The 23,420-nt window shown below is 42.1% G+C and overlaps 4 protein-coding genes across 5 annotated transcripts; 2 read left to right on the plus strand and 2 right to left on the minus strand.

Moving 5' to 3' along the window:
• The first annotated feature begins 1,488 nt into the window (after nt 1-1,488).
• LOC135650863 (protein IQ-DOMAIN 21-like) lies at nt 1,489-4,480 on the plus strand. Of its 2 annotated transcripts, none has more exons than XM_065170503.1 (4): nt 1,489-1,689; nt 1,781-2,083; nt 3,036-3,527; nt 3,602-4,480. In XM_065170503.1, the coding sequence occupies exons 1-4, from the start codon at nt 1,609-1,611 to the stop codon at nt 4,154-4,156; spliced, it is 1,431 nt and encodes a 476-aa protein (XP_065026575.1). In that variant the 5' UTR covers nt 1,489-1,608; the 3' UTR covers nt 4,157-4,480. The 2 variants fall into 2 exon arrangements, with proteins under 2 accessions (XP_065026575.1, XP_065026576.1); XM_065170504.1 differs by having other exon boundaries at nt 3,605-4,480.
• Nucleotides 4,481-4,862: 382 nt separating this feature from the next.
• On the minus strand, nt 4,863-6,354 carry LOC135651692 (bidirectional sugar transporter SWEET4-like). Its single transcript, XM_065172006.1, has 5 exons — nt 6,312-6,354; nt 6,106-6,142; nt 5,648-6,026; nt 5,355-5,474; nt 4,863-5,146 (listed from the first exon to the last, which is right to left on the minus strand). The coding sequence occupies exons 1-5, from the start codon at nt 6,352-6,354 to the stop codon at nt 4,943-4,945; spliced, it is 783 nt and encodes a 260-aa protein (XP_065028078.1). The 3' UTR covers nt 4,863-4,942.
• Nucleotides 6,355-10,334: 3,980 nt separating this feature from the next.
• Nucleotides 10,335-20,217, plus strand: LOC135651690 (elongation factor G, mitochondrial-like). The gene is made up of 20 exons (XM_065172004.1): nt 10,335-10,819; nt 11,065-11,286; nt 12,251-12,372; nt 12,471-12,621; nt 13,284-13,355; nt 14,381-14,476; nt 14,565-14,653; nt 14,777-14,843; nt 15,612-15,650; nt 15,828-15,888; nt 15,985-16,094; nt 16,168-16,242; nt 16,313-16,381; nt 16,597-16,718; nt 18,267-18,392; nt 18,468-18,588; nt 18,742-18,842; nt 18,937-18,997; nt 19,663-19,716; nt 19,806-20,217. The coding sequence occupies exons 1-20, from the start codon at nt 10,427-10,429 to the stop codon at nt 19,908-19,910; spliced, it is 2,256 nt and encodes a 751-aa protein (XP_065028076.1). The 5' UTR covers nt 10,335-10,426; the 3' UTR covers nt 19,911-20,217.
• A 675-nt stretch (nt 20,218-20,892) lies between these two features.
• Nucleotides 20,893-22,682, minus strand: LOC135651691 (protein CUP-SHAPED COTYLEDON 2-like). Its single transcript, XM_065172005.1, has 4 exons — nt 22,584-22,682; nt 22,177-22,389; nt 21,802-22,085; nt 20,893-21,580 (listed from the first exon to the last, which is right to left on the minus strand). Exons 2-4 carry the CDS (start codon nt 22,358-22,360, stop codon nt 20,978-20,980), a joined length of 1,071 nt encoding a protein of 356 aa, XP_065028077.1. The 5' UTR covers nt 22,361-22,389; nt 22,584-22,682; the 3' UTR covers nt 20,893-20,977.
• Nucleotides 22,683-23,420: the final 738 nt, after the last annotated feature.

The following is a 23,420-nucleotide window of genomic DNA, read 5'->3' on the forward strand; positions in this document are numbered from 1 at the left end:
ACCGACTAAAATAATGCTAACCTTTCAAAATTTATAGAAATAATACTTTAAAACAAATATTTATAGAAAATAATTTAGATAAAATACAGAAAGAATTTAGTAATGATAGAAAGAATTTGTTTACACATATTAAATTCGACTCATAATTTAAAAACTTGAGTTTTTTAATTGAATTGATATATGACATAATATGTGTTAAAGAAATTAGTCATTGATAGTTGAGTCAATTCAACTCTATCTTAACCCAAAAAGTATAGAGACATTCAAGGAACTTTCATTACTGCCTTGATGCAGCTGAGATATTCTTGAGGTGGGATGAAGTGAAATCGAATATCTTGATGGGTTTCTATACAAAAGTCAATGTCAGATATAGTTTCCTAACCCACCTTCTTATGTTTAAATGAGTTCAAGAGATTATATGAAAATATGAGAGGTATTTTAAAAAATGATTGACCCTAAGCCGATATAGACGAGCGACTTTTTATACATGATTGGCTAAAAGGACAATAAACCCGAATGATCTCTCATGAATTATTATCCACCGAGGTCGATAGAGTAAGATACAAGCCCAAACAATCTCTCGTGGACTGCTATTCACGAAGGCTAACGAGGTCAATCTGAATGACCTCTCGTAGACTATTATTCGCGATGAGTAATAGACCATAACCACCCCAACGTTATTGGAGTGATTTAATCCTTTTTTTTCTTTATATTAAAGTATTGTGATGACTAATTGACAAATGGGGATTAGTCGTCAAATTATTCTCGATCAATATGTTAATTCTAATATGACTCAAACTAACGGATAAGTCATCGTCACAAAGCTAAACCTAGGCAAGTGATTTATTTTGTAAGAAAAAAAATATACAAATAAATTTTAAACATTTAAGAGTAAGGTGAATATAATCAACTCACATACGAATAACAAAATATATTGAAAATATTTATATCGATATTAATATAAAAAAAATCAACGAAATATTTTTGGAGCTTACATGTAAAAGCAAAGTTATCTTTTCTGAATTCATAGTAACAACTTACGAAACGAAGCCCACCCGAATTGCTGTGCATAATAGATCTTAACCCCCAATCATTTCTGGTTGGAGCCAATCAGGCCATTGGATGTATGTGTGCGCACGGAGCGGTGGCAATCGGAAGCAGCACGGCTAAGATGGACAGAAAGGTGCATGTGTGGCGCAGCTGCGTTGCCTTCCGAGAAGGGTCTCTTAAAACTTGCATTTGCTCTTCATCATGACATGCAACGCAAACTTGAAGTGGCAGTAAACTTGCATTTGTCATTGTAGTGCTATTATGAAGACTACTCAACACATACTTTTTCTTCACGTCATTTTGATCCGATATGTTCTTCCGAGATAATTATTATTATTATGTGAATTAGTTCCAATAAATTCTAACCTCATAAATCACTACTTATTTGTTTTGTTGTGCCGTAGAGCGCCCCCGTGACCAATCTTAAATACCATCGGCGCCTACAACACACACATCACACGAGCCCGCACTTACACTCCTCCCTCTGTCCCTCACCCACCTCTCTCTCTCTCCCTCTCTCTATCTCTGCGTGCGATCCAGAGACTTCCGCTGAGGAGAATGGGGAAGAAGACGAGCTGGCTCTCCACCGTGAAGAAGGTCTTCAAGCCCAAGGACTCATCCCCGCCGTCCGATCACCGGGTATTCCTTCCCCTCCTCCCTCCGTCTTCATCTCAGCTTATAGTTGTCGGCGCCTGAGACGTCGCCTTTGCTGGTTTCTTCTTGCGTGCAGTGGGAGAGGGAGGCAGATGCGGAGGCGGAGGCGGAGGCGGAAGAGAACGACGGCGCTGCGGCGGAGATAGTGTCGGTGGAGCACTTTCCGGCGGAGACGTCGCCGGAGGCGACGAACCAAGAGAGCGGGGGAGGGTGGGGGGAGGAGGTGGCAGAGCGGGAGCGGGCCATCGCCGCGGCGACGAGGGCCGCGGCGGCGGCAGCGGAGGCCGCCGCGAGGGTCGTCCGGCTGGCTGGCTGCGTCCGGCCGTCGAAGGAGGAGCGAGCAGCGGTGGTCATCCAGTCCGTCTACCGCGGTTACTTGGTGAGCGACATCCCTCTCCCCCTTCTTCCTCGTTTTGATCGTCGTTTCCTCCCCGGGGATTTCGCGATTCCCCTGCGCCCCTCACGTCGTGTGCGGGAGGCCTGCGTTTCCCTGCACGCGTGTCGTCATTAGTTGTTGCAACAGCTGTAGCATCCGTTGTTAACCGTATCGCCGCTACAGTAGCTGTGACAGCCATACATCCGTTATTAACCGTCTCACCGCTACAACACATAGAAACCGCTATATTAGAGCCCGTTTATGATGATCATACCGATGAATTATAATGATGCCTATATGCAATTATGTATTATAGATGAAGCGAAGCGAATCGTATCTTCGCAATGCCCCATGGCGAAGGGTACTGAGGGTAAAGCAATAACTCAGAGCACATGGACAAATTAAAGTTGCAGCATGGGGTACTCCATGGTCTATGTATAGAACAACACAGCCATCTGATTTGCTTTGGATCAGTGTGCAAAGGTGGTGTAGGATTCAATAAACCTTATCACACCAGTATGTAGAGTTTGGCTTTAGTAAGAAGGCAAACATGACAGAGAGATGCATGGCAGTGTGATTCATCTTTTTCCTTGAGGAAAACGATGAGTTTCTGCTGGGATTCTCTTTAGGAAAGGACCAAGTGGGGTTCCCAGGTAGTGACCCAGGACAATTGTCATGGAGCACGGATGCCCTACTGTTACAGCAACTCCACCAAGAGCATGGACCAACCTGTTGGTTCTCAGCAATCATACACATTCTCCGTAGTTTTGTCTCCTAGTTCAAGATGTTGCATACAGAATTGTAAGATAAGCAGAATTTGTGTGGTTCCCTTTTTCTTCTTCAAAATGCGGATAATTTTGATTTCAGTTGGCATTTTTATTCACCAAGGAGGGCATGGTATTATTGGCGGAAGCAAAGAGATTGCAGGATATGTGACAACCGAAGTTATTTGCAGGCTCGGAGGGCATTACGAGCGTTAAGGGGACTGGTGAGGCTGCAGGCGCTCGTGAGAGGCCACCACGTCCGGAAGCAAGCACACATGACCTGGCGCTGCATGCAGTCACTCGTCCGCGTGCAGGCCCTCGTCCGCAACCGCCGCCTCCAAGTCGCCAGCCACCGCAACGTGCTCTTCTCTCCGTTCCCCGCGGCCGCGGCCGCCACCCACCATGGCCCTTACCAATTCCGCCATCCAAAAATGAGGGCAGCGCCACGAGACCACCTCCAAGATTTCCACCTCATGGAAGAAGAAGACGAGGAGGAGGAGGACGAAGCAGATGGAGGAGGCAATCGTCGTGTCTACATGAAGAGCCACAACTCCAAGAGTTTGGGACTGAGGAACTGGGACGGGCGACAGCAAAGCCTGGACGCCATCGCGGTCAACTCCCAGCGGAAGCATAACGCCCTCGTCCGCCGAGAGAGAGCCCTCGCTTACGCTTACACCTATCAGGTATTCGTCTCTTCCTTTACTTCCCCCCGTGGCTTTGAGCAATTCGAACTGTTTGCCTAAACTCGTGTAATCAGCAGCAGCAGCAGCAGCAACAGCGGTGGCATGAGAAGCCCCAATGGGGCTGGAATTGGCTGGAGCGTTGGATGGCCGCCCAACAGTGGGAGGCCCGGCAAGGTGCACCCCCGCCGCAGCCGATGAGCTCCTACGTCACGGCCACCGCCATGGACGGCCTGTCGGAGAAGACGGTCGAGATGGACCCCGGGAGACGAAGCCCAATAAATCCCATGCACTATTCCTACCACCTCAGAGATGATCCCGGCCGGCAGCCGGCTGTTCCGAGCTACATGGCGGCCACTCAGTCCGCGATGGCCAAGGTTCGAGCCCAGGCTCCGCCGGTAACGAAATGGAACTCCACCTCCAGGAGAGCCAAGACGGGTAACATGGCAGACTCGTCGAGCTCCGGCGGAGGGACGTCTGCCACAATTAATCCGGTCGGTCGAAGCCCCAGCCATATGGGAGTTGGGCTTGCAGGGCGGCACACGGGGTACAGCCCTGATTCGAGCTGCGGCGGGGATGACTGCACGCCGCCGTTCGGAGGTCGTGGGAGGAGGACCACTGTGAACGTTTGAGGGTCAGATAAATGGGAACCAAGCACGTATACTGTAGCAACTATTTATATGCCACCACGTTCTTCTTATCTGCCAATCTCTTCTGGGGAGGCTCAACCACCCTCTGTAACCTGGAACTCTCTTTCAGCGGAGAAGAAAAAGAAAGAGAAAAGTAAGAAAGAAAGGAACGAAGTCCGTGCATGCTTGCTTCGTTTGCTGTAGAAACAATGTCAGGGTGAGAACTACATATATTCGTATGTGGTGTGTGTGTGTGTGTGTGTGTGTTTGTGTTTAATGATGAGAAAATAATGCTACGAGTGATGAATCCATGTCTAGTTTGATGCAGCTATTAAGACATTATCTTGAGTTAAACCAGATTCCCGATAAGCTTTCTAGAAATCCATCCTACCTTTTCGATTTACGAATCACTCTTTTTATTTAATGATCACCATTCGCGATTCATAAACATAATTAATTTTAGTGATCAAAGAAGCAAAATCTAGATTGTCCTCTTTTGCTCTTTCTTGACAATCGATTTAGCATCTTGCTGGAAGTTTATGCAAGCATGCATGTAATAGTCATAATAATTATTTTCTGGAAGTTTATGCATGCAAGCTCCACTCAGAATAAATACGAAAATAGAGAAAAAAAAACGTAAACACCCTTGCATTTGATTTCTTTATGTCATGGAAACAGCCTTTCCCTGTGGTTTGTTCGGCGACCGAGCTCAGATTAACATCGAGAAGAAGAAACATACATCCCTTTGTGCATCGATATCAGAAAAAGATGTGAAGCCTTTTGTGATCATCACATCGCACGGATCTCAGGGTTGCCGCCGGCGAAAGGAACACTCCCCGCCTTGTTTGCGTCTCCCTTCACCACCACCACGTCGGTCAGACCCATCTCCGTCTTCCTCTTCACCGCCTCTATCTGCCTCTGCGTCGACTTGTAGTACGTCGCGTACAGCATCAGCTGTGCCACCGAGAACACCACCCCGAGGCCATTGGGAATCTGAAGCAAAGGACAAGGAAATAATAGTGTCGGCATCATCTTTCCTTTGAAGGTCATTAATGACCATGCAAGTATCTGGTTTTGTTCAGAACACTCTGTATGAGACTGCTTTGACATGCCCATTAACATGATCTCGGAACCATACTAAATGCATGACATCGAGTAATGGAGTCGGTATGAATGCAGTGCGAGTTCCACTTCTACTTACGGTGATGTATGGATCGAAACGGATGAGAGCGTAGGCAGTCCAGCAAACGCCGTTGAAGAAAGAAGCAAGGGAGAGGAAGAGGGGCATGTACTCCACGCTCTTGGTCTGTATCACCAACCTCTGCAACACAATTATATCAGATATTAGTTATAATGATCCGAAGAAGGGAAAGAAAAAGGACAGTCACGTCACGCCTCAACACAGGCTTATTGTTCGTATTGCATTGCTGCCACGATAAATGCTATCCAGGAAAATGAATCATCTTAAGGTTAGAGTGTGCTGAGTTGACGTACCATGACGGATAATGGAGCAGCGTACATCATGGTTCCGAAGAAGACGCAGAGGACGCCGACGATCATGGAGCGACGCTCGTGCGTGTGCGCGAGAGTGAGCACGAGGAGAGCGACGGCGGCGACGAAGGCGGTCTCGGCGAGCAGCATCAGGAGCACCTTCAGCCTCTTGCTTCCATGAGAGTAGACGAGGAAGAGGAGCACGTAGGAGAGCTCTATGGCTAGTCCCGACCCGTTGATGGTGATCACCAGCATGCTGTGCGGGTGCACCATTGGCAGTCCATACACCACCCACATCATGCAGTTGAGTAAGGTGGCGACGTAGGGGATCGGCGAGAACTGCTCCACCGATCCCTTCTTCCATATCCTGACGAAGGTCGTCCTGTTCATGGAACAACAAACAGCTTTGAGCCAGTGCAACCAAAGCTTAATTGTTGTTGACTCTGTAAATCCATGCTTACACTGGCGAAAGAAATAAGCCCAACGCGATTGCATTTCCTGCCGAAGCAATAAAAGGAGAGAAACATGTCACCTTCTTACATCCCAAGAATACAAAGACACATATGAGATATGCACAGATACGATATAGATGTTTGCTAACGACACAGACGCAGAGTATTCACTGGTGGACAGATAAAAGAATCCGAGGAGCACCAACTCAACTCACCTAAGATCCCAACTCCTGTCCGAATGGCATCAGCAGAGACCATGATTGCTACACAACAGTAGCAAGCTGCTCAAGCACACAGAAGAAGATATCCTCTGAGACAGGAGGAAGGGCTGTTTTTATAGAGGAAGAAGTCAAAGCTCAGACTCCTTTCTTATCCGAGATTTAAGCTCTGGTTGGCTGCATGACAAGAAATGGCTGCAACAGATGGAATGTAAGACATGGAAGGGTGGGGATAAGATGTGGATATGGTTACAATGGCACTGTCTTCAAGATTTTCAAAACCTTAGCTGGTGACTATCAACTCTTCCTCTCTCTCAGGCTGATTCCCATCCTATTCACCTCAGCCTCTTGCAAGTTTCACGCTCAACAAGGTCAAGATCAATTGGCATTTATGACTCTCGTCAGTGTGCGTTACAGAGACTTATCCATTGCCACAAATATCAATCACCCGAGATAATATTGCCCGATTTGCTTGCGTGGTGTTGTCTTGCATGAGCTAACTGATCTGGTCCCAGACAAGGCAGCCTCAGGTGCGTGAGCCATCCGAGGACATGCATACTGTGAAACATCTGTGAGTGAATCGAACAGGTATGGCAGGTTGCAGACCCCAACACGATATCGATGCAGAAATTACTCGAGCCACTGATGTTGGAGCTTACCACCTCTTGGATTTCGTGCCAGGTTTTGATTCCCGTGCATGAGAATATTTCATTTAATTTCACTTGTAGTTGTTAAATAGTTGAAACTTATAGTTTTATTATTCTTGTTATTATAGTTGTCCTATATGCATTATAGGGTCGTCGATCAAACCATATCCATGAATTTCTTGATTTTTTTTTTCATTTGAACATCATCATCTGCAAATGCATGAGTAAAAAATGATGTTACTTGCGTCGTGTTTTAATATTTTGAAATTAAAACGTTATCTCATCAATTTTTTTACTATCCTGATGTTGTCGATAAAAAATCATCCGAGTAGCCCACGTTAGAATAAGGGAAGCTTTGACCAAAGCAATTCCAAGGTGGCAGTTGAGTGTCCAAGATAGCTCCTAAGTCGAAACAAGGTTGGCTCTAGACTTCTCGGGGTTCTGGGGGTAAGCTAAGGTGGGCCTTGATCTCTTCGGGGATTCTGCATAAGCGGTTAGCTCCATGGAAGATTTCCCGACTCGACCCTTTTAATGGTAAAGTTAATTTTTTGTAAGGTTGAAATACTGGTGGGTTCGAGTCTGATCCCTATTCAAGTCTCAGGGACTAGCTTTTATACCTAAGCAACCGATGAAGGGGATTGATGGTTAATGAGGACTAGCCTGTACACTGTTTTATGATGCATTTATATGAATGATCGACTCGTATGTTCCCATGTGGTGCATTCAAGTGGACGATTGATTCGTACGAACCCCTATGCTGTATCGTCAGTTAAGGATGACTGTAGGGGCATCGCTTGTCTATCCTAGCTACTGTCAGGGATAACCGAACTATTGTCATCTGTGTGAGCCAACCAGGGGGGCACAAGCAAGTTTAATCACCAAGGGGCTACTGTCACTAATGTCTGTCCCATACCACCTCCCTTGGGTTATGATATGTTGGGGGTTGGGGGCAACAGGTTGCTGCCCTACCATTAGTTGCAGGGAAGGAATGACGTAGGCACTATGTTCCTTATGTTAGACTTTTTATGGTAGTTAACTAGCGGATTGTGATTGACATTAGCATATTCCATATCAAAACTAAATAATGAACTCAACATAGAAATCTACCCACTCATCCGATATACCACACTTTTTGAACACAGCACATGAGGTGTCTTCGATAAGTTCTTCAATTTGTTTTTTTAATTGATAATAATCTTCAGCATCATAGCCATAATCTTAGTAAAACCAATAGTATTTGGACATATCTCATTTTGTCAATAGGGTTTTGATTGGGTGAGGGTTCATTAAGAGTATCTTCTATTTTATTTATTGAAAAACTATAGTTCTAATTATATTTAGAGTGGTAAGCTCAAACCTTAGATAAGGAAACTTCCATCATTCAGTTCTCTGTTACTGTAGTGATCTCGAGATTAGGATTGATTGTAATCGCTCATGCTTTGGCCTCTTACGTAGCTCCTCATGCTTTCTTAAGACCAGTGCCTCAACAGTAATATATTGATTGGCTATTTGAAGTGTGTATAGTCGCTGGTGGTATTTCTATCTATGATCAAATGAGACGAGAAAACTTGAGTCTCATTATGAATGTATATATTATGAGTAATGAATGAACATCTACTATGCCTCGGAATTCATTAGTGAATAAAGCGATGGAGTCTGCAAGTGTTTCTTCCTCCTCCTACCTGAGTTTGAGGAGTATTGCCGCTAAGGTTCAAGGACGTATATTCCTAACTGAAATTTGAACTCCCTCACCGGCTAGATAGAAAGCAACATCATAAGAGTGCTCTATTCTCATGCTATACCTCTTAATATGGTTAAGAATATGTGACATATTAGGGCATTTAAGATGTCATATCGTGATATACGATTAAAAATTATAATGTGTTTCATCGGATCAGCATTACCATTGAATGCCTCTAAGTATAAGAGACAAAATCATGATGAAACTGATTCATCATAGAATTTTTTGGTGAATGATAAATGACCCGAGGTGAGGTTAACCAGTGACTCTCATTCGAATTGATGGAGCTCTCATTATATCCCCTCCAAATAACAGTCCATTTGTCATAATTAGATATTCAAAGAATCCTCCGTTGAGTCCACTAATTGGGCCTTAAATTTAAACGAGATAGATTGGCGGTGGTGTAGTCTATTATATTCTATGGTTGGGGATTAGAGTGCTCTCTTGATTAACGGTTTGATAGGCCTTAGGCGCTCTTGAGAACTTGGCACCATATTTGATTGAGGAATCTCAATGAGTGCCAGTGGCAATGGAGCTGCAAACTACAAGTAAGTTGGTGGCACCACTTATTAAGCCTAACTGAGTCAAAAGATAAAAGATAGTTTATATTATGTTGTTAGCATCGACACTTGTTGAGTGATGTTTAAGAACACCTTGATGAGAACGAGTATGTGGTTCAGGGCCATCGTTGGGATGAGAGACTATATATCAAGTATCTCATCGGTGTCAATGTCGCACTAAATGTACCGGTGTGTGAAAAGGATGGTTGCTGCTCCCTTGGGTGAAAGTACTATATGTTGGGAGCAAAGCCTTTTTGCTCGAGCATTCATCGGGAAGATCGACGAATGAGCATTCTTATGATATTGGGTCTTCCTTTTAGTACTAATAATATTATGAAAAAAATATCGTTAATATCTTGGTTAGCCTAACGTGGTATAGACCCATGTGTGTAAGGCTATCTAATGTGCTTCCGAGGTGGAAACACCAAGCTTTAGAGGTGCCACATGTACGAAGACTGAGGTCGAAAGAGGTTTCCCGATTTGGTTCATCCGATGCCCAAGTTAGTAACATAAGATGAGTTTATGTGGATGTGAATGATGAAAAATGATCCCTTTCGACTACACTAAAAATGAGCTTTTATATATGGTTATAAAGGGATAAAATATTTTATTAAATATTTCCTTAGTCTTTTCTTCGTGACAATGAGGAGAGACAACTTGCAAATACCTACGATGGACCCTTGTCCACATGAGCCGACGAGGAATAGTCTCTATCTCTTTCCAATTTTGGTATCATGCAAAGGTCATGTGTTAGATAACGATTGATCGACGTTATTATCTGATCAAATAGGTTTAAACATAATTGAGATGAAATAAATTTCAGAATAATTTTATTTAATGTAAAGTCCACGAGTATTTATTTCCATTGGATATATATTCTCATAAAACAATTATATTAAGAACAAAAATAAGGATAATGTCATTTTTAAATTAATAAAAAAATATACATACATGTATTATACGTGAGGGGTATACATAGAGATACCACAATTCTAAGTAGCATATATGCATACAAGACCCTGACATAGTTTAGGATTTAGAAGCTCCTGCGGAGAAACGTAACCACATCCCATGGTTGAACAAAGACGGACGCAACGTTGAAAGAGTTGGCGGTGGTTTAGAGTCGATTAGGGTTTAGGCGCACCTAATCCGCCGCCGTCTACGATGGCGAGATCCTCCGCCACCCGCCTCCTCTCCTCCCTCCGCGGCTCGGAGAGCAACAGGTTCCGCCCGCTTGCCGTCCTCGTCCTCAATGGCGCCGAGCTGGGCAGCGGCTGGCGGGCGATGTCGACCGCGGCGCGGGCCAATGAGGAAAAGGAACCATGGTGGAAGGAGGCAATGGATAGGGTGCGGAACATCGGGATCTCCGCCCACATCGACTCGGGGAAGACCACCCTCACCGAGCGGGTGCTCTTTTACACGGGTAGGATCCACGAGATCCATGAGGTCCGAGGGAGGGACGGAGTTGGCGCGAAGATGGATTCGATGGACTTGGAGAGGGAGAAGGGGATCACCATCCAGTCCGCAGCTACCTACTGCACTTGGAACGGATATCAGGTAGCCTTCTTCTGATTAAAATCTGCATCTCCGAGTGGAATTTGATGGTGGAACGAGTTGAATATTTACTTTTGAGCAAGTTGGTATGAACTGTCATGAAGGTCTGTTATTATTTGTTTAAATATTTTTGATTGCCCACTCCGCCAGTGTCCTTTCTCTCTGTATCTCTCCTATACAATTTGATTCACGACGATACAAAAAATACTTGAAAAGGATTCTGATAAATCACTTTAAATTCCATGCAGATTAATATCATTGATACTCCAGGCCACGTGGACTTCACCATTGAAGTTGAAAGAGCTTTGCGTGTTCTTGATGGTGCTATTTTGGTGCTCTGTAGTGTTGGAGGTGTACAAAGTCAATCAATCACGGTTGATCGCCAGATGAGAAGATATGAAGTTCCAAGACTTGCTTTCATCAACAAGTTAGATCGAATGGGAGCTGATCCCTGGAAGGTTCTTAATCAGGTGAAACTTTATAACATTTTAATCGCAATTGTGATTCATTATTCAAAAAATAATTAGCAAAAGAGTCTCTCTTTGGAAATTTAGTAAGACCGTATCGTGACAACATGACGTGATAGGTAAAACAATGGAAATAGCCTTTCGTCGTGAATGTGTAATGCCACATCTGATTTAAACCCGAGCTCTAAATGGTCAGTGGCTCTTTCTCTAAGAAACCATTTTTTGTTCTTATTAACAAAGGATACTATTCTCCTATAAGCAATTTTTTTGGTCTGTCCTCTAGTCTTGTACCATTGAATGGTCTCTGTTGCCATAAGCAACCACAATCCGAAGGTGATATTAACAATCATGAAAGTTCTGCAGTTCACATATTCTTTTGTGTTACTTGTTGTTTGTAAATTGCTTTGGTTTTATGAAGTAAAATAGTCATTTTCTTAGTATGATAAATCAATGAAATTTTCTAGTGGTGGGAACTGATAACCTAGTCTGTGGGCGCAGATAACTGAAAATGTAGATTAATGACTTTATGAAAGGTTATCTTAATATATTTTGTATGAATTATAAGTGTTTCTGGAGCAGGTGAATCTCAGATCAAATGTATTGATGAATTTTTTCCAATGATGAGTATTGTTCTTCAGTACCTGTTTCCCAATGCACTGGCTGTTAAGTTTTCCTCTTCTTCTCTAGTATGCATTCTCTACAGAGTTACTTTTGTTTTAAATACAACATTGGACATTATAAGGACAGTGATTTTCATTTATGGTAGAATTTGAACAACTTAAGTTGTAAATTGATTATGGGATGCAAGGAAAGATTTTGCAGTGGTTCTTATTGTTTTTTGAAGCTGATCATACATTTAAATGTTGCATTCATATGGGAAAATATCATGTTTCAATGTTATGTTCATATTAGAAAGCTATTTTTGGAGTTTTAAGCAGTGTAATTCTGATACAAAAGTTCTTTCTAGGCAAGGTCTAAGCTTCGTCATCATAGTGCAGCGGTGCAAGTTCCAATTGGATTGGAAGAGGAGTTTCAGGGGCTTGTAGATCTTGTAGAAATGAAAGCATATTACTTCCATGGAGCCAATGGGTACACTGATATCCCAATCTTTCTCAGTTACAAATGTCTTAAATAGAAGTTTCTTGATACATGTTATTGATGGTTGTCATGCCTTTTTGACTATTCAGTGAGAAAGTCACAGCAGCTGATATCCCACAAAATTTGGAGGCATTGGTTACAGAAAAGCGGCGCGAGCTTATTGAAGTTGTTTCTGAAGTAGATGATCAACTTGCTGAAGCTTTTCTGAATGATGAACCAATATCTCCTGTTGACCTCAGGGTACAACTGGAATATGTGCTTACAGCATTGTGCTATTGTTCGCTTTTTACTCCATTTATGTTTGTTTGGGGCACAAAGCAGTAGTGAAATGGGTGGATTAAGTTTCAGCTTCGTACTTCTCTCAATTAGATGTCAAGGATACAAAATTCCTTCCCAATAGGAAGTCTTGATAATGGTGGCCTGCCCACGTTGTTTGACATCTACAACAATGCTTGCTTTCTAGATTCCTATTTATGATTTGATGTTTGAGTTTGTATCCACTATGTTCTCTTTTTGCTGCTGATTTTGCTTTTCTCAATTGAACTTGACTTTGATATAGAATATGCTGACACTAGCATAAGGTTCGACAGAGATGTTAGTGAACATCAAATGACTTGACATGGATCGGGTCAGCACTTTTACCATGGGGCTTGACCTGAGTGCTAGAAGGTTATTTTATGGCCCATACAGCTAGTAGAATGAGGATTGGTGAAAATTTATTTATCCTGCTAGAATGCAATGCAAGCCTACTTTGTGAAATGACTTTGTTTTTTTAATTGGTACATGAATAACTTTTTGACAAAATAATTATCAGTAGTAGTGGTACTGAATCTACATTTATATTTGATTATTATTTTATTTTAGTCACATTAATGTTTATTACATCATGTTACTCTGGTCAGATGGCAATTCGCAGAGCAACAGTCACACGCAAATTTGTTCCAGTCTACATGGGAAGTGCTTTCAAGAATAAGGTTCTTGAATACTTAACTATTAAGCTTATCGTTGTTTCCTTTCTTTTTTTTGGGTGTTAAGTTAACCTTATGTTTGAAATTGCTTTGTTACTTCCTGGTTGGTTAATTTATATATTTCACATCAAGGAAAGTTTACTTTGACCAAAATGTATAATACAAAGTGTTCAACTTACTGTCACTTCGATCAAACTAGTTTCAGAAGCTTTCAGATTTCATGCATATATGTCGAGGGGTTCAACAAAAGTAGTTCACATGTTATGTTATAAGATATAACCAAAAAAATTCCGGAGAGCATAAAGATCATCTCAGATATTGTGTTGCCCCAAAGCAAAGGCTATTATATTTAAAGTAAGTTGTTCAAATTGTCAATGTTTCTAGCAGTTTGAATTTTTGAGTTTTTAATATATTATCCTAATTTATGAGTGTTCCCATTCTGCAGCATGCTCTCATGTTTTTAATGTGCCTGATCAGCATGTACCTTGCCAACCAACATGAGCTTGTTTGTGCTAGCTTTGTACCTTGGTTACATAGACTGTCTTGGTACCAAGTCACTATGTTGGTAGTACTAGCACTTTGGTGTTATTATGGGTTAACTAGAATGGCCGTGAAGTATATTTCAGCCGGATTTTTAAAGCTTATTATCTCTTTTAAATATCTTCATGGTACAGATGAAAATACTACATAGTGAATCAAATATTGATAATCTTGTTATCTGCCTTGATAAAAGAACGTTGATGCTTTTGTTGAAATTTCAGCTACCTGAAAATACTTGCAGTTTGGACTTTATAGCATGTTGTCAAGCCCTTCCAATTGTTATTCTTAAAGCTATTCTTCCTTAAAATTACAACAAACGTAGGTCATAACTTTCGTTGGTGAGTTCAGTTAGATTATTACTTTTAACTCCTAATGGCATCATGTGCACTGTTTGCCAAATATTGTCTTTATGAATTCATCATTAGATATCACATATTGTTCAATATGCAGCTGAGATGATCAGTAATACTCATTTTGATTGCAATATATAGGGCGTACAACCGCTTTTAGATGGAGTTCTCAATTATTTGCCATGTCCAACTGAAGTTGAGAACTATGCCCTCGATCAAAACAAATCTGAAGAAAAGGTACTAGTTTCCTGTATTTTATTTGTAATTTTTATTTCCCAATTAATTTTAAGGAAGCAGTAACTTTTTCTTCTGGATTATGTTACAGATTTTGTTGCCTGGAACTCCATCAGGGCCACTTGTTGCCTTGGCTTTCAAACTGGAAGAAGGACGTTTTGGTCAGCTGACATATCTAAGGTAATTCTCATTTCTGGTTTAAGACAGTTCTACTTCAGCTACTTTTATTTGTATTTTTTATAAGCATAGCTTCTAGAAAATTAATGAAATAAATTTACTAATTCAGCTCACTTGTTTTGGCAGAATCTATGAAGGTGTTATTCGAAAAGGTGACTTTATTATCAATGTAAACACCGGGAAGAAGATTAAAGTGAGATTTGATTATCATTTTTACTGCTATATGTTGCCAGTTATCAGTACTTGATTCCTTGGGTTTTAATGCAGCCAGTTATCAGTATTTGTTCTTTGATATTCTTTTTCTGGTTTCTTTTTTCCTATTCTTGGTCATTTTTCTTCAAATAAGATTACTATAATTACGTTGTTGTATGAGAATAATAGTGTAAACTTCCTTCAGTAATCAGTTCTTGGTATGCATGCCTATTCTTTGTTGGCTAGGGAACAACATGATTTGTCCTAATGACTCTATCTAGTAGTGCTATTCGTGCTTATTTTGCTATTAAAACTCTTCATCATATGGACCAATACTAGACCTTCTGAGAAGTTGCATAAAGTTATTGCATGTACGTTTAATAATTTACTTTACGGATGTTGTATACTGACTTAAGTTTCATTGCCAACTTTTTCGAAGGTTGAGAAATTTTTGCTTGTGTTCCTTCAAATATGTGTGATGGTGTGTGCTAATGTTGTTTCAATCTTGAATTTGATTGGTAGTGCAGTTAGTCATATTCTTCAGGTAGTTAAGCTTGTCCAATAAAACCTTCTGGCTGAAGTAGTAAGTCTAGTTCCTGAACTCTATGATGCATCTGTAGTTGTCTCCATATGCATATGGTGTAGTTCTGCTAGTTGGCACTTGGCAGTATGACAAGTCTTCATCTGGGACTTTTATGCAAATATTTGCCTTCTACTATGTTGTTGTCTTTCTGATTTAAACATTAATTTGAGGTTTTTTGTTATTCAGGTTCCTCGTTTGGTTAGGATGCATTCTGACGAGATGGAGGTTGGTTGACATGTTCAATTCTATAATGTTGTCCATATAGCTGATTAAATTTGGGTTCTGATGTTTGCATTCCTGATATATAAAACTGCAACTTTATCTTGTACTGGTGTATATCATACTAAATAGATTCTTCAATGCTTTCAGGCTTAAAGCTAGTGTTTGCTCTTTGTTCTACAGGATATTCAAGAAGCCCATGCTGGGCAGATTGTCGCAGTCTTTGGTGTGGATTGTGCATCAGGTAAGCTTTTTATTCGATTGCTTTGTTTTTATGTTTTGAATGACCTTCTAATGCTTTTTGTTGAGCTTGAAATAATGTTTTTGCATTTTCCCTCAGGTGATACCTTTACAGATGGTTCAGTTAGATATACAATGACATCTATGAGTGTTCCTGAACCAGTGATGTCTTTGGCGGTTTCACCTGTATCTAAAGATTCTGGTGGACAAGTAATTATGTGAATGTTTTTTGTTTAACTACATTATTCTTTAAGTTAAAATACTAACGTTTCTATTCCTCTAGTTTTCAAAAGCTCTAAATCGATTTCAGAAAGAGGATCCAACGTTTCGTGTTGGATTGGATGTTGAAAGTGGTCAGGTCAGTTTAACTTTTATATCGTTGTTTCTTTAGAGGTACAAATTTAGAAAATTGTCATCATTTGTTACAGACAATTATATCTGGAATGGGAGAGTTGCATTTGGACATTTATGTTGAGCGCATACGAAGAGAGTACAAAGTGAGTTTTTCTTTCTAACATTGAGTGCTAATGTGCTATTATGTACATGGTAGATCATTCTACTACACTCCAATTAACTTTCAAGTGTTGTGATAAAGATCACCTTAATATTCTTTGTTGACCAGTGAATATAAACTTTTTTCAGTATTTTAAATGCTTGTATTTTCTTGTAACAAAATTTCTTAACTAAGTTTTGCTTGTATGTGAATATGAAGGTCGATGCAAAAGTTGGAAAGCCTCGGGTTAATTTTAGGGAGACAATTACACAACGTGCTGAGTTTGATTATCTTCATAAGAAGCAAAGTGGAGGTCAAGGTCAATATGGACGTGTTTGTGGGTAAGCATAAATATGATATGTTAATATTAATTTTTCTTTTTCTTAATTTTTGACATTTTTGATGCATATATGAAAACAAGTAATCCTAGATACATGAATCATGTGATACTTATCCTATCAAAAGCTACATAATTGTCGAGTCATGATGGACCTAAGAGACGTTTGTTATTAATTATTTTCTTTTTCTTAATTTTTGAAATTGTAGATGCATATATGAAAACAAGTATTCCTCTATCTTCATGAATCATGTGTTACCTATCCTATTAAAAGTTTATTCTAACACTTCAAAATGATTAGTTGCAACATAAATGTCAAGTCATGGATGGACCTAAGAGACATTCGTCTGCAAGTTCGTAGTTGTCTCACTGGATGCCTCATTAGAAACTAAAGGACCCCATTTTAGTTAATTATGATTTACTATGTTACGGTTTTGTTTTCATTTTTTATTTACTATGCCTGCTGTGAATTGTGGAACCCAAAATTTCAAACCAGAGCAGGTTTTTAGTTAAGTTCAATTCATATTGGTTCCATTTTACTTTCACTCTGTTATCTGGTTCTTAGATTATATTTTTTTCAAAAGAGTATTTTGGTTCAATTTTGTTTTTCAGTGGACGAACAGAAGGAGGAATGTTGTGTGACAATTCAAGAGAGCACACTAGCTCAATTATGTGAAGTTTAATAATAAAAAGTAATAATCTGGTTCAGAGCTCAATTTATAAATAACAAAGTCTACTGAACTTGAAGCCATGAAGACCGAGTTTGGAGGGTAAGTAATCACAGCCATCAGATCGTGTGGCTATAACCAGATTGGAGGGTGCTTGTTGTCAAGGAGAGGTTGTAATGCGACTTGATCTGTTTCCCCATGTGAGTTTAAGATTCAAGCCTTAAGGTTGATGACTTGCATTCGGAGGTTTGCCGTCATAATTATTTGAGAAACCTAATAATAAGAAAAGGTAATAAGAGTTTTGAAATATAGGAGATTGTTTTTCATCTTCCGAGGCTAAGAAAATTGATGAGTTACAAGTTGGTAGAACTTGCATGAAATATTTTGAGGGAAACATCTTTGGTTTCTTAGTTTTCACATGTTGTGGAAATGATGATCCATGTGGTATTATTGGGTCAGACATCATGGAAACCAAGAATAGAAGTGGATGGGCCATGAGGCCCATTGGTTTAGATTTTCACAAGGTCTTTTTTTGTTACATTAATGGGGTACAAGTTGGTATTCTTAGTTTTCACAAGGTCTTTTTATGTTACATTTATGGTCCTGAAAAAAGAAAAGAGCCTAATAGGTCCATTCTGGTTCAGTTTTTCAGTTTCTTTGGCTAATCACCAAGACCTACTGAAATGTTGGTGACTAATGTGATTGATAATATTTGGAAAAAAAAAACCTCCGTGCCGAAATTTTTATCTTAATACAGTATCTTGACCTCTGATACCTGTTTTTGTATATCAGTTGACATGTAAAATATCATTTATGGCTTTTATCTGATCAGTAGCTGCAACTTCTTTCTTAATCTCTCCATCTTTTTTTTTTACTTCGATCAGATATATTGAACCTCTACCATTGGGTTCTTCTACGAAGTTTGAATTTGACAATCATATCATTGGGCAAGCAATACCTTCAAACTTCATCCCTGCTATTGAGAAAGGGTTCACAGAAGCTAGCAACTCGTGGGTAACACTTGATTTTCATTTCTGTTAATTTCTTCAGAATGATATGTTAATCATGAATATATTATTGCCCAGGGGTTCATTGATCGGGCATCCTGTTGAAAATGTTCGAATAGTACTGACAGATGGAGCCTCGCATGCTGTTGATTCCAGTGAGCTTGCATTTAAGCTAGCAGCGATCTATGCATTTAGAAAGGTTGATTATTCTTGCTGTTGCGCCCTCTTCCCTTCTAAATTTCACAAAATCCAAAATGTTATAGTTTGCTGTAATGAAGAACTTGAGATAGTCATGTCGTTTTCTTTATGGGAAAAATGATACTAGATATCTGACTTTATATTTCTTGAATAGTGTTATTCTGCAGCAAACCCTGTCATTTTAGAACCTGTGATGAAAGTGGAATTGAAAGTGCCAACAGAATTCCAGGGCACTGTAACTGGTGATATTAACAAGTGAGTATTCCATCATCCAGTGTGTTCTAATTGGTTATTGTATATCTGAACCTTTATGAATAGTTTGTGGACCATAACTTCATATGAATGACAGGAGGAAAGGTATCATTGTTGGTAATGATCAGGATGGTGATGATACTGTGGTTGTTGCTCATGTATGTAAACTCTATCTATTTCTCAACTAAATTATCTGTTAGCATGTAAAAATTAAACATGATGCATCCTGAAACATATTGAGCCCTGGATTATCTTGTTGGGTTTTTTGGCTTATTTAACTGTCTCCTTAATATGTGAGTTTGTTTGGGGGTATACTTTTAAGATTATTCGAGACGATTTTGAAAGTATAAAGAGGCTTTAGCGTTCTGGTCAGATTCAGTATGTGATCGGAAGAGGTGTCCTTGGTTGAATCTGGATTAGTCTGGGGCTCTTTAAGGCACTTTCCACAACCTGAATGCCAAGAATCTTGATATATTATGCATGTTCTCTGTGACCTGAGTTTGCCATGGTAGCTCGCATTGTCGCCTTGAAATTTTATGTAGTTAGAAGATTTGTGATGCTATAATGGCTTCAGTGGATGTCATTATCTTTCTTTAACATGGTTTCTAGATAAAAAAATCTTATTAAGCTTTGGCTAAGATTCATTTGAGTTTTTCTTTAAGGTTATCCTGCCGAGTATTTTCGGCCATTATAAAGATCTTTTAGAAGACTAGCTCTTATATCGTATCTTCTTTGTGGGACTTGTTTCTAACAGTACTATTCTTTCTACCACTTGTATGAACATCACTAGTCATGGCTGATGAAAGAACCTTTTTCTTTGAAGGTCCCTCTAAACAATATGTTCGGATATTCTACAGCCCTTCGCTCCATGACACAGGTAAGCATTCGTTTTCCTGCATTATTTCTGAAGAATACCGTCAGGAGTTGGCAATGCTTATTATTGTATTACACATCATTGTCCGATAGGGTAAAGGCGAATTCACTATGGAATACATGGAGCACTCACCTGTTTCCCAAGATGTACAGAAGCAACTCATAAATGCACACGGTGCCAACAAGGCTTCGGAATAGAGGCTTTTTTTGCTTTGCGCAAGATAAATGTCACCAGTTTTCTACCACGAGTAGAATCCATCGATGATGCCTGCCTGGGTTCGCATCAAGAGTTGCATGTGACATTTATTTACACATTCTTTTGCCGGGAGTAAAAATATAAATTTTGTAGGTGAACCCACTGAAAACAGTATAGATGCATGGGTACTTACCCATAATATTTATCCAATAATTGGGAAAATCCGTTTTATCCGTATCTCCCAAATCTGTAACTTGACATACAAGCTCTCAATTAGATTCTGCAATGACTACTTGTTACTACAGGAAAGGAGGAAGTCTACTGATGTAACGGTGTCGCTCATGTTCCGTTTATGTTCGTTCTGTTGTGTTAGTAGTACATAGTGGTGTCTGGTACGTAGTTGTCTGCTTGCAGTTCGATTTTCTTCCCATGGCTTTGATACGGTGTCATGGAGATACGCGAGGAGGATGACTGACAGAGGGAGATCCATCCTACAACGTAGAAATGGCATGGAGATCATCCGGAGGAGTCGAAGCCAGTATCTGGCGGTAGAGCCGCCTCTCTTTCGCCGAAATACGATTCGATCTGGTTTAGAGCAAGTCGAACACTACATATATTTGACCGGGCCGAACTTTATACATCGATATATGTATATATATATAGAGAGAGAGAGAGAGAGAGAGAGAGAGAGACGGGATACTTGAGTCGGGGAAGAGGGAGAGAAAGTTGCACGGTGCCCGGCTACTGTTACGCGGTTGAGTGTAACAGGCCGTTGTGCAGGCGACAAGACGTAACTCACACGCATTCCTCCTCTCTCTCTCTCTATCTCCCTCCACGTCAACCGAAGCCACGTGTACCACGTGAGCGCCTGCGAGGATGGCTTCCCATGGGACCCACCGCCGCCCTCGCAGATTTGCGTGGCGCTCGCACAAATCCATCCATCCACCCACACAGTTCTCGGAGTTCAATTCCATATTACACGAAGTTTAAGATAGAAGACAGCAACACCAAGAGTACGTACGACGTCATATATAGTAGCAGTGGTAACAGTGAGACCGAAGAGGTCGGTCTAGAAAGTCCAGAGGCAGTCGAGCTCCGTGGAACCCACGGGCATGGGATGGGCCCTTACCACAGCAGCTGCAGCCTCGGCCTTACGATCCAGATCAGACGGCCAGCCTGCCCCCTCGCTCCGAGTGCCGATCCCTGCGTCGACAACAACCGCCGGCGACGGACCGGCGTACACCGGCTGCGCAGCCATTCCGGACAGGAAGAACGGCAGCTGGAGATTCTCGTGGAGCGAACGTAGGCACGGGAAGGCGCCGGTTGGACCGAAGATGGTTGGGCCTTGTGGTGGCGGCGGAATGTGGAGGCCGAGGCCGGTGGCGGCAGCGGCGGCAGTGGAGAAGCAGGGCACGGGCTCCCTATCCGTGCTGTCGTAGGAGCAGCTCTCTCGGTCGGGGACCTTGAGACCTGCCGAAAATGGCAGCGGGGTCGGCTCGAGGAGCGGCGGGAGGGTGGAAGAGGACGTTGAACCACACCCTCCGCCGCCCCCGGTGTTGCCGGAGTTCGAGAAGTGGGATCCGGCGAGGGCGAGACGGGTCTTCTTGCCGCTTCCGCCGCCGCCGCCGCCGCCGCCGCACTTCTGGAAGACCCGGGACACCACCCACTCGTCCTACGTGCATGGTTACACACTCGGTATCATTATCCCACTTGACATGTCTACAGGAGACGTGACACAAAGCAAATGCAAATCTGTTCCGACCGAAGAAGTTTCACATGACTTTGATCTCGATCGAATCATATGATCATGTCAAATGAACTCTTCATTCGAACAACAATAAGAGCAGGTTTGAGCATAAGATGACAAGTACGTGCATGGAGTAGTTGAGCTACCTTGGAGGACCTCGATAGGAAGTGGTAGGCAAACTTCCCTTCCAGCCTATACTCATGCATCACCCAGTTGCTCTTCTCCCCCTTGGGAGCCCTGCCCTTGTAGAACACCAACGTCTTCTTCATCCCCACCAGCGACATAGTCTTGGAGCTGTAGATCTCCCTGTCCTTCCCAGTTGCCTTCCAGTAGCCGGCATCCGTCGCCCTGTTGGTTCGCAGCCCGGTGGGGTACTTGCGGTCCCGAAGGCTGAAGAAGTACCATTCCTTCTCCCCCATCTTAGCCTTTTCTGCATCGAATCAAGTGGAACCGACGCTTAAGAGGTGGAGGAACGGAGAACAACAACGCTCTTAGGGGAACGTGACACGAGTGCCAGCAACCTGGAAGCTCCCAAGGTTCGCACTTGTTCAAGTCGATCTCGGCGATGGCCCGGCCGGTGAAGCTGCTGTCGAGGACCTTCTTGAGGAGATAGTACGTGATGAGCTCCTCGTCGGTGGGATGGAAACGAAAGCCTGGCGGGAGCTGGGCTTCGTTGTTGTCGAAGTGGCGGCCGTAGTTCTCCATTGATCCCCGGACAACGCAGAACCAGAGAGCTGGAATCCGAACGAAAAGAGTAGAGGAAGATGAGCAGGAACATAAGATGGTCGCAGGAAGCCACAAGATAAAACAGGGAAAGCATTAAAGCCATTACTACTATTACTACTACCATCAAGAAAGCTCCAAAGAACAAACATGTAGGAGCTGTATGTTGCTTTCATGAAACCAGTAAAGAGAACAGAAGCATCACCAGTAGCAGGTTCAACAGGGCTAGCAAACAAAGCCGGGCCTCCTCCGAAGAGAGGCAGGAGGGGAAAGAACAGAAGCGCAAGACGCGGATGAGCTTGTTGTGCGCAGTGGCCTCCTCTTGTCCTCGGCTTATAAGGGGGAGGGATCGAGCGCTGTGATTTAATTGGGATTCGACGAATCAAAGGGTGTCAGTGGACGGGGCTAAGTAGGGGGGGGTGTGCAATAGCCTTGCATGATATCCCTGTGCAGCTCTCCCTCCAACGAAGTCCAAACCAACCCAAGGAGGGGGCCTCTCTCTCTCTCTCACTGCTCTGCTCTGTTCTGTTCCTGCTCTGCTCTGCGGCAATAGCCCTTATGATATCGCATTGAGCTCAGCTGGGGGAGCTGTGAGGTGCGAGGAAGGAATGCGTGCGTGCGTGAGAAATTGTGCAGGTATTTTCTCTGTCAGTGAAGAAAGCGAGAGGGGAAAGGAAGGGGGAACAGAAAGTGGTCTCAAGAGAGAATAGAGAAACCAAGGGAGGGAGGGAGTGAGAGAGAGAGAGAGAGAGAGGACTGGGGATATGAGGTGATCTCCCATCAGATAAAGCTGCTCCAAAATCTCAATCCGTCAGAGCGGAGGAACAGTACCAGATTAAATAAATCATGAGACAGATTCCATCACATCACCACCTCTTTTCACCTCCTCTCACTCTCTCTCTCTCTCTCTCTCTCCTCTCTTTTTCTGGGGCTCTCTTTTGCCCTCCTGTTTGTTCCGTAGCAGGAGGTAAAAAAAGGACTGTGTACAGAATGGCTACTGATCTCTTTTCTAACATAGGAAGCTCATGATCTCGCATGCAAT

Source organism: Musa acuminata, chromosome BXJ3-10, assembly GCF_036884655.1.
Source record: "Musa acuminata AAA Group cultivar baxijiao chromosome BXJ3-10, Cavendish_Baxijiao_AAA, whole genome shotgun sequence".
Lineage (NCBI taxonomy): Eukaryota > Viridiplantae > Streptophyta > Magnoliopsida > Zingiberales > Musaceae > Musa > Musa acuminata.

Coding starts and splice junctions, on each gene's coding strand:
- LOC135650863 (XM_065170503.1), top strand. CDS start 1,609: ATGGGGAAGAAGACGAGCTGGCTCTCCACCGTGAAGAAGGTCTTCAAG. Junction 1,690..1,780: donor CCCCGCCGTCCGATCACCGG/GTATTCCTTCCC, acceptor TCTTGCGTGCAG/TGGGAGAGGGAGGCAGATGC. Junction 3,528..3,601: donor CTTACGCTTACACCTATCAG/GTATTCGTCTCT, acceptor TCGTGTAATCAG/CAGCAGCAGCAGCAGCAACA.
- LOC135651691 (XM_065172005.1), bottom strand. CDS start 22,360: ATGGAGAACTACGGCCGCCACTTCGACAACAACGAAGCCCAGCTCCCG. Junction 22,086..22,176: donor CGAACCTTGGGAGCTTCCAG/GTTGCTGGCACT, acceptor GATTCGATGCAG/AAAAGGCTAAGATGGGGGAG. Junction 21,581..21,801: donor TCCTATCGAGGTCCTCCAAG/GTAGCTCAACTA, acceptor CCATGCACGTAG/GACGAGTGGGTGGTGTCCCG.
- LOC135651692 (XM_065172006.1), bottom strand. CDS start 6,354: ATGGTCTCTGCTGATGCCATTCGGACAGGAGTTGGGATCTTAG. Junction 6,143..6,311: donor GACAGGAGTTGGGATCTTAG/GTGAGTTGAGTT, acceptor TTGCTTCGGCAG/GAAATGCAATCGCGTTGGGC. Junction 6,027..6,105: donor GGCTTATTTCTTTCGCCAGT/GTAAGCATGGAT, acceptor TTCCATGAACAG/GACGACCTTCGTCAGGATAT.
- LOC135651690 (XM_065172004.1), top strand. CDS start 10,427: ATGGCGAGATCCTCCGCCACCCGCCTCCTCTCCTCCCTCCGCGGCTCG. Junction 16,243..16,312: donor TGGATGTTGAAAGTGGTCAG/GTCAGTTTAACT, acceptor CATTTGTTACAG/ACAATTATATCTGGAATGGG. Junction 16,719..18,266: donor CAATATGGACGTGTTTGTGG/GTAAGCATAAAT, acceptor TACTTCGATCAG/ATATATTGAACCTCTACCAT.